Consider the following 10201-nt stretch of genomic DNA (forward strand, 5'->3'; position numbering starts at 1 on the left):
GCGGTAGAATTGCTCCAATGCAATGCATTCTACCACTTTATCGCGGTCGTCATAAACACCTTCGCCCTTGAGTCATTCAATTGAATCGGCTTTAAGACGAAACGTGAAGTCAACGTGTGACTCATTCCCCTTTTTAGCATACCGGAACCTTTGCCCGAAAGCCTCGGGTGACAACTTATAACGTCTCAAGAGCACTGCCTTAACCTCGTCATAGCTCTCAAACGCTTCCCTCTACAAGCAAGTTATCGCGTCGGACACTTCGTTGGGAAGAGCTAACAGGTTCTGCGCCCAAAGAGACCGCTCCAGAGCATTTCGCTCACAGACGTGTTCAAACTTGACGAGATACTTCGCCATGTCCTCGCCTACTACGAACGGTGGCAGTTGGTCCCGAATTCTATAACCGCTGACCTGAATCGTCGGAGAAACTACGCTAGGCGCCTGCGAACACTGAAGGATTGCCAATTCTATTCGTTTCAACTCGAGGCGTACCTGTCTCTCGGCCTCCTCGCGATCGCAACGTTCGCGCCTTTCAGCTTCTTCACGTTCGTGAACTTCTCGCCTTTCAGCTTCTTCACATTCGCGAACTTCTCGCCTTTCAGCTTCCTCAAGTTCACGAGCTTCTCGCCTTTCAGCTTCTTCACGTTCGCGAGCTTCTACTTCTAGCTTTTCAGCCTCCTCGCAGAGTGCTTTGATATCCTCCCAGGCCTCATCGACTTCCTCAGCCGACACTCCTTCATTCTTCATGATCTCAAGGATCGCTTACTTTCGTTTCGCACGGCCCAAAGTAATGCCGAGTTCCTCACAAATTTCGATGAGTTCCTTCACTTTAAGGTTCTCCATCGTTCACACTAGCCTCTTGCTGTTTGCCTCTGTTAAGAATTTACTTGCCGTACCCAATATAGGCCTACTAGCCAAACGCGCAAGCATTTTTTAACACTCCAGTGTTTACCCCCTCCGCATTAACTTTGGTTTCAAAGCACTCTGACTTTGCTTGAAACAATGAAAGCTCACTCTAATGCTTCACACAGCCCTTCTCTAAACTACTACAACCTGAGCTAGAGTAGTCTGGTGAACTGAGGGGAAAACATCAGGCACTCACCGCATCGATGGCGCTGACGCCGGCCGATCCAGCAGCTGCCAACCACTGTTGCGAAAGACGGCGACGCCAACACGATCCCGAAGGTGCCACTGCTTCGAACTCCGCCGGGAAGGTCACCAGCCGTTTGGTAGCGTAGGTTTCTCAGCTCGCGACTGCTTCTGCGCAGAGCTAATAGACGAGCGGACGAGACGACGGTGAGTTAAACAAGGTTTATGTACAGCATATATATAAAGGCATTACAAATTCGGCACTGCGGCCTACAGCTTAGAGACCCGAAGAGCCGAGCTCTCCTCTCTAACACATAGGTCAGCTCCTAACACATAGCTCAACTACTCGCGACGCGCCGCAGGGCTTCTTTTATATGCACCGGGTGGATTCTTTAAGTAACCGAATGTCCAACCAGAAGCGCCGCTGGTCGTGAAGTCAGACTCCTCCAAATGGGGTCGCCGCTGGGCCGCGTCATTCTTTCTCATCGAATCTGGAGCCGCTGCGTTGCACGTGGCTGCACCCAAGGACGAGTGACGTCGCCACGCATTGCGTCAGACTCGCCAGGCAGGAAGACGCCGGCTCGCTGGCTGACGTGACTCACTGCACGTGGGCGGCAGAAAAACACCACCGCTTGACGACGCCGTTGAGTTGTTCGCGTCAGGCAGGCTCACGTGCTGGCCTTGACACAGATTGCCTTTTTCAGAGGCATGGACGTTCGTTGTGGACTCGCAGGCATAACAGTCTTCTCGCGCGCAAAAAACGTAGAAATACTGGACACATTAGACTTACATTTTTCTCGATTCACTTTACTTTTTGAATGTAGTACTTGTACTGTTAGTCTTTCTTCAAAAACCTTGTGTTGCAGTGTGTTCATGACATTGTGCCAGAAAAAGTGAAAATAATAAAAAATGTTAGCCCATGGATTACTATGCCAGTTGTTTGTTTGGGGTGAAAGGCTAACAGGATCAGAAAACAGCATCGTCAGAACCCCACTCCGTGGACCATGCTTAAACTTAGTAACGTGCGTAAAGAATTAAAAGACAGTATCAAGGAAGCAAAAGATCTGTACTATAACGTCCCTTTAGAAAAATTCTTGCTGTCATCCCCAGGGAAATTCTGGCAGCATTTTGCCCCAAACAAGAAGCGTTTTCATAATATATGTGTAAATGGGACTATCGTAACTAATAAAGAAACTATTGCAAAATCATTTAACACGTTTTTTTGTTCAGTGTTTACTGATGAAGATGAAGGAAGGCCATGTTCAAAAATGCTTCATGATATCCCACCAATAAGTGAGCTTGCAATATCTGAGGAAAGAATCTTGTCTCTGCTTCTTAACATAGATCCCAAAAAGACGCCTGGTATTGATAGCATACCTAACGCGTTCTTTGTGAGGTACGCTCAATAGTGCTCGAAGGTTTTGTGCATAAATTTTGAGAAGTAACTGTCACAGCGCGCGCTTCCAGATCACTGGAAATTCGGAAAAATTATCTCTATACCCAAATCACCTAACACTTCTCTCGTCTCCACCTATAGACCGATTTCCCTGCTTTGCTCATGTGCGAAGGTATTAGAACATATTATATTCAAGCATCTCTAACTTTTTCTCGAGGAAAATAATTTAATCAATGACCGACAACACGGCTTTCGAAAAGGATTCTCAACCGTCACACAACTGTTGGAAACCGTTCATGACATTGCAGCTATTCTAGTTAGGGAAGGCCAGATTGACATGATTTTTCTAGACTTCGAAAAAGCATTTGATTGCGTGTCGAATCCAAAACTTTTCGCGAAACTTAAACCTGTACTATAAAACCGTACATTAACTTCATGGATTGAGGCCTACCTTTCTTATCGAAATCAAATAGTTGATATAGATAACGTCCAGTTTGATTCACGACCGGTGAAATTGGGAATCCCTCAGGGCTGTGTGCTTGGGCCACTTCTTTTTTAAATTTTTATAGACGACATTGCCAATGATATCCCGGTTTCTATTACGTGAATTGCAGATGATTGCATTCTTTATCAGGAAATACGTAGTGCAGACAACCAGGTTCTTTTAAACGCAGCGTTAACAAAAATATCTTCTTGTTGTGCAGTGTGGCAAATGAAGAATAATGAAAAGAAAACGGTAGCTATGACCGTTACGAGCAAGCGGCTTTCTTTGAAACACTCATATTCCATCAATGGTCAAAAACTATCGTTTGTTAAAACTTATAAATATTTGGGGGTTGTATTATGTGCAGATTTTAAGTGGAATGAGCATGTTGCCTACATTGAAAAAAAAAGCTTAAGAGAAATCAGCATTTCTAAGACGTTCTTTGCGCAAATCTACTCCATAATTAAAATTAATTGCGTATAAAACTTTTATCCGTCCGATCCTCAAGTACTCATCTGTGGTTTGGGACCCTCATAGCCAAGTAAATATTAAAACACTTGAAATGATTCAAAGAAAAGCAATCCGATTTGTATATAATCGCTACAGTGCTCTTACGTCACCCAGTGAACTATTAAAGAAAGCTGACTTAGATACATTGCAGGCAAGACGGCAACACGATCGATTGAAGTACATGTTTCTACTTTACCACGACAAGCTACGCATGGACAAGCACGCGTACATAAAAACGGTTCACCGCCAATCAACTCGTTCCGAGCATCCAAAAAAACTGAAGGAATATTCCTGTCAAACAAAAGCCTTTAAAAACTCATTTTTTTCCGCGCACTGCCACTAATTGGAATGCTCTTGCTGCCGATCGGGTGAACTGCGAAACAGTTCAGTCGTTCACGGAAAAACTTAAAACACCAGCAACCCACTTGACTTTGATCTTTCTTTGCGCTTCGCCCTCTATGATTCCACCGCGCATCCTGAACAGGCTTCCATTTATGTTCCACTTTATATATGACTTTTAGGGGCGAAGCTACTTATAATTAAAAAAAAGCAAAACTTTTTATGACGGCACCCGTTCGTCCCCCGTAGTATGTAACAAGTATAACATTTTGACCTCCAAGGTGGTGCCGGTGAGAGACTTCTTCTGTGCGTTGTTGAACAATAAAAAATAGTGCTCAATGTACATGTCAATGGCTGCTAATGGGGAATGAAAGACAGGAGCATTCGGCTTTTAGTTATCGCGCAGGCTGCGATCACCATTAGCAGCCATTGGCATGTACATAGAGCACTATCTGACAAGAAATAGTTGCTACGTTATACTCGCTGGGTGTAACCTCCTTAGCTTTAGAAAGGTTTAGCGAGCGTTGAGCCACAGTCCCACGGATACAATGAACTTGTATATACCATGAATGAACTCGAGGGGGTTAAAAATGGGAAGTAGATACGAAGCGCAAGCCGTAAGAAAGTAAAAGCCGAATTCTCCGCCTCTCATTTCCCATTAGCAGCCATTGGCATGTACATTGGGCACTATCTGACTGAAAAAGTTTGCTACGTCATACTCGCTGGGCGTAACCTCCTTAATTTTCGAAAGGTTTAGCGAGCGTTCGGCCGCAGTGCCATGAATACAGTGAACTAGTATATACCATGAACTCGAGGTGGTTAAAGGTGGGAAGTGGACCCGAAGCGCAAGCCGTAAGAAAGTGTGCGTGTGCCACCTCTCGTTTAGTCCTTGGAATGTCCGCTGGATGGCGGTGCTTCTATATGAAGAATATATGATGAATAGATGCGAGATGGTGGTACTTGGAGTGCTGAATAGATGGACGAACGGACACATAGACAGATGCATGGATGGACACATGAACGGACGCAGGGGCGGCTGCATGGACGAACGCACGAACAGACGCACACATGGACGGGCTGCTGGACGCATGGACGGTCACACTGACGGACGCATGGACGGACGCATGGACGGACGGGAGCAAGAACGAATGGACGGACGAAATCGTCGCCCCACTCTCCATCATTCACTCCGTGGATATGCTGCCATTTTTTTTCATATCAATGCGTTGTATTTTTGAAATGTCGCCGATTTTTGAACCGTTATATGATGTTTGTTTCTGATTTCTGTATGAGCAGATGTTTATCATCATAGTTTTTTTTTTACGTGTACGCTTAACCACTACAATTGTGTAAGTACTGGCGCTTTACTTTGATGCACTAGTTCTTGATGGTGTAGCTCTACGTGACGTGTTTTCTTTCCTGTTGTATCTTCATATTTGTTTCCTTTTTTTGTATCACCCACCCCTGCCTAAGGCCTCATGTGTGAGGCTGGCAGTACTTCTGAAATAAATAAATAAATTCTATTTTTTTAATTCCTCCTCACCCTCATCCCTTGTGAGCTACTGTTGAGGTGTCGCTCGCTGAAGCAGACAGTTACGGGGCTCAGTTTTCTTTTCCTTTCTCACTTATAACCCCTTAGAGAGTGGTCTCCTGGCCACGCGGGTCTTCCCGGTAACGAAGCGGCTCATGCCACTGCCTGTTTCTCTCCCCTGGACTGTTTCCGTTTTCGCTCCGCGTCTCCCCCAGGCACCTCAGCTCTTATGCAGTACCGAAAAATCCTCGATTACCATCGACAATCGCGTTCTCTTTGACTGAAACATGCACGGCGTCTCTTTAAAGGGGATGAGCGACTCCCGAGATGCTTGCAGACGAACACCTTCTTGTGTCGTGTGGCCGCCCAGCATTTCATGCCTGTATGTATTTACGGCTACTATTCGCATTGTAGGGCACTGGCCGACACCTACCACATGATTGCAGTATGTCCTGCCATACCTCTTCCGTTATCACTCCTCTCCCCCTACCCACGAGAGAGTGTTACGTATTCGGCGCCTGGACGACAGCCGGCCAGGAAACAGACGACCCAAGCAGTGCCAGAAAGACGAATTCCTTTGCTCAGTTTGCGAAGCGTTTTTAAGCGCTATGTAGCCAATACAAGGCTGGCAGGAAAGAAAAGAAAGCAAGAAAACTTAGCAAGTGCGGCAATCTTATCTGGATGTCGCAACATAACAAGAGGCGAGCGCTGCGTACGTTACACCAAAGCTACCGCTATTGAAAGGCGTTCAAGGGGATGGATGCTTCATGAACGGCTGGAGGTGGCAGGTGGCAACAGGAAGCCAACAAGTGGGCACTTATGTCGACGCACAGCGCTGACACGTTTCGCACGGTCATATTGCCCTTGTGCTTCACATGCGCGAAAACACCGAGGTGCATGGAGGCGCGGCCATTGAAATAGCGAGTACAGGAAGAAACTGAGATGGCACTGTGTTTTTTTTTTGTCTGGAACACGACAGCGAAGATTGGCTGGAAAGGCCTGGAGGAGGCGATGTGCCGAACGAGCACCACTCGCCGATTACTGCTGCATGCAACGGGAGTTCGCTGAAGAGGTTCTGGAGCAGGGTTGATCTCGCCAGCTGGCTCGACAGAAACTGAAATGTCTCAGTGAACAAGCGGCAGAAACACAGTAATTGTGCCAGGAGCGACATGGCGCCCAAAGTAAGGAAAGCTCGACAGTTGAATTCACTGGGAGCAGATGACGTAAAAGCCGAACACGAAATGAGCAAAAAAAATTACATACGCCCACTTGTGTGTAGACGAACGACTGAATTAATGACCATATGTTAGCAGGTATGGGCTAAGGCAATAAGAATTGGCATGGTGTTTGCCTATCTTGTGCCGGACAGAGGAATCAAATTGCTGAAGTGCTAGGCTTCAACGCATCAAGCGGCCGTTTTTGTTTGACATTTGATTTAACCACACCAAAGGGGAGTGATCAGTTTCAAAAACCAATGAAGAACCTTTGAGATAACACGACAGATTTTCGAGAGCCAAAACCAAGCAAGCGCATTCTTTTTCGATTGTACTGAAAGGCCTGCTTGCGTAAAGTTAGCTTTCGACTCGCGTAGACAACAGAATGCTCCTCACCCTTTTCGTTTACCTGACTTACAACAACGCCCATTCCTAGGTCGCGTTTTTAAGCGATATGCAGCCAATTGGAGGTTGGCAAGAAAGAAAAGAAAGCAAGATAACACAGTGAGCACGCCAATCTTATCTGAATGCTGCAACATAACAAGGGGCGGGCACTGTGTATGTTACAAGAGGCTGGGGAGGAGTTCCTACTCGGCTGCTCCACTCAGGACACTCGGCGCTTCTTGGTGCCCCGCGCTCGAGCAGCGATGATCTTCAGTGGACTTCTGCAATAAGGAGCTCACCCAAGCGCATTTGTGGTGCAACTCTCAGTGCTCATCCCAATAAATGTTTTTTTTCAACCACCACGCTGTCGGCCCAGGTCCGATTCTCAGTTGGACGCGAAATTTCTTAATAATATTTATTTCTTTGCATCTTTTTTGATTTCTCAGTCACGTACAATATTTCTTTGCTCGCAACCAAGGACGCTGACGCGGACACCGACGCGGACACCGACGCCGGGGTTTTAGTGGAGTGAGCTTTAACGCTATCGCGCTGAAGTACAGGCCAGTGCAATGGCTTCCATATTTTGCTTCAGTATTTGCTAAAGAATTCCCATAAGTTACATTTCACCTTTAGCTTATGCAGGAGGCGAACGTTTATTGCTTTCCACGTCCAGCCGAAGAACTTAATTCAAAAGATATTGTGCCTCATCCAGACATTAATTAGGAAGACTGTAAATAAAAGCCACTTATCTCGGCCAGGTGCCGGGTGCCCCATCCAACCTCAGCAAGATCGCCCATGATGCAGCGCGCGCACTTAGCGACCGCGCCACCAGAGGGCAACCCCATCTCGCCGAGTCAGAGACCAATCGGGATGCACACATTACGAACAAAGACATAATAAAGCACTTTTACCTTGAACACCGAATTTTTCCACCCCACACCCGAAACTTAACAGACCGCAGGCGCTAACCCTATGCCCATTACAGACCCACACGTACTCACACCTTGCCAAGCTTCATGTTTATCGTCCTGATGCATACCCCAGCGACACATGCACCTCGTGTGGACACATGGCGACACTACCACACATATGCTCTGGGAGTGGAAAACACTCTTCCCGACTCTACCTCGAACAAGTGGGAGAAGTCCCTCAGGAGCTCACTTCTCGCCGACCAGCAATGGGCCGCCCAGCAGGCCCACCAAGCGGGTGCCAGGTACTCCCTGTCGGTACCTACGCGGGAGACACCCGCTAAGCGCGTCATGCAGGAGTGAAATAAAGTTTGTTTCATTCCGTTCGCTACATTTTTTTATAGTTGCCACTAGAGAATGATACAAGCACACTTGACAGCACACGACGTTATTTCCTCACTAGACACAACGCGAAAAAACACTCTTGCTAGTACATGTTTTTTTCTAAATGGGGCTTAAAAAGGAACGTAAAAATACGCGACATTTATTGTTCATCGGACAACTCGTTGCGAATCACTAGGACACTTTGTAGGCAAAATCGCTGGTCAGAAAACACTCCTTTAGCGTGAAATGGATGCCCGTGAGCCGATAAGGATGAATAAATTCGGTGGAAGAATCCGACCTTTTGCATCTGATAAGATGACACCGCACAACTACAGTCGTGAATATGAGACGGTGAACATATGAAGTCTATGAGGCAGCCTCGACGTCACGAGTCCTCGACATAATCACCGATAGACAACGTTTCGAAGAGCGTCAAGTTGGACGAGTTGGAATCTTTCTCGTCGGCTTCGGTTCCGTGATGTCCGAGCACTACCAGGGTGACGATGAGAATGGCGAGTCCAGCGATAGCTGCCGCGATGCCGATGAGGGCGAACACTCGGTAGCGCTGGCCGGCTGCGTCGGTCTCGATGTCCATGCCGCCGGCCTGGGCATTTGACCCGGCGGCACCGGCTCCGGCGCCGCCGGCATCGCCACCCCCTCCGTCGCTTTCTTTCTTGTCGTCCTTGTCGCCTTCCTGGTTCTCCTCGCTGGACTCCTTCTTCTCATCGCCGTCTGCGTTCTCTCCCGCGGAGTTCTCTTCCTCACCCTCGTTCTCGCCTTCTTCCTCCTTGCTGTCGCCACCTTCCTTGTTCTCCTCGGAGGACATCTCGTTGACCACAGCGTCCTGTCTCAACGACCACTGCTTCTTCTTCTTCTGCTTCCCATGTTGCTATCGCACGTGCAACAAAGCAGCCATAATGTGCTAATTAAAATAGGAAGAGCATCAGATAAGTTTGACCATTGGAAAATCTCGGATTCATAAAAAAACTCAATAGAATATGCAAAACTGTGAGCATATAATAGTGTATGCGACACTATTTAGAAATGTATGTGCTGTTATGTAGCCTTATAGCACGTATACCCCAATGCAAGATACTGTGCAACAGGAAATAGTGCATTCCCACGCCCACTATTGAAACAATAAATGAACTAATTAGCTTGTACATAGCAGTCGACGCGATCGTGCTGTATATATAGCTATATGTAGACGTTCGCTTCCCATCTGGTATCGCAGTTCTTCTTGCTTGAAAAAAAAATTATTGCTGCTGCAAAGGGAGCAAGTCTGAAGAGGCCCAGAAGGGACTACCCTCCACAATCACTAGGTGGGCTCCTCATTACAGGAGCCAAGTGGCGACCACTGCAACTCGGGCTCTGTCGACCAGGGCTTTCTGGCTCACCAGGTCGGAGCAGCCGAACAGGGCCGACTCCGAGTCCTTCCGGGTGGGGGGTTGTTTTGGGGAGATGCTCAGGGTGACACATGTCGACCACAGTGCCAGGCGCCATGCGCGGGCGGAGGCACTGGCCCACTACTATGGGAACAAATACGGAATTTTTTTATGTGGACAAGAGAGAGAAAGAGAGGAAGAAAGAACTGTATATATGTGAAAAAAAAATTCAGAGAAATGGCGGCCAGACCGTGCCTGGCTGCCACCTCCTCAGCTCGCTGTATGGCCTGGAGCTGTACTTCTAGGCTCGTATCGCGGAGTGCACTTTTCCACGCCTCAGACAAGGGAGTGCTCAGGAGATCGGGCAGGGGTGGATCCTCACAGCAGTCCCATAGTATATGAGAGGGAAGCGACGGAGCCACATTTTCAGCAATGCGGACTGAACAGATCGGGGTAAATGTGTACGTATACCCATGGGTACGGGAACGAGTTCGTTTGGAAGCGGCGCCATGTGATTCCTCGTGGTTTTGTGACTTTGGGATGCTGCAGTGGTTTCGTTCGACATGCGAGGCGATAGTGC

At 47.5% G+C, this 10201-nt stretch overlaps 1 protein-coding gene across 1 annotated transcript; it reads right to left on the bottom strand.

Annotated features, from left to right (window-relative positions):
- Positions 1 to 8458: 8458 nt before the first annotated feature.
- Positions 8459 to 9063, bottom strand: LOC142813969 (uncharacterized). The gene has a single exon (XM_075891934.1). It carries the CDS (start codon positions 9060 to 9062, stop codon positions 8622 to 8624), a length of 441 nt encoding a protein of 146 aa, XP_075748049.1. The 5' UTR covers position 9063; the 3' UTR covers positions 8459 to 8621.
- Between the last annotated feature and the right edge of the window lie 1138 nt (positions 9064 to 10201).

The sequence above is a fragment of the Rhipicephalus microplus genome, chromosome 4 (assembly GCF_043290135.1).
Source record: "Rhipicephalus microplus isolate Deutch F79 chromosome 4, USDA_Rmic, whole genome shotgun sequence".
Classification (NCBI taxonomy): Eukaryota; Metazoa; Arthropoda; class Arachnida; order Ixodida; family Ixodidae; genus Rhipicephalus; species Rhipicephalus microplus.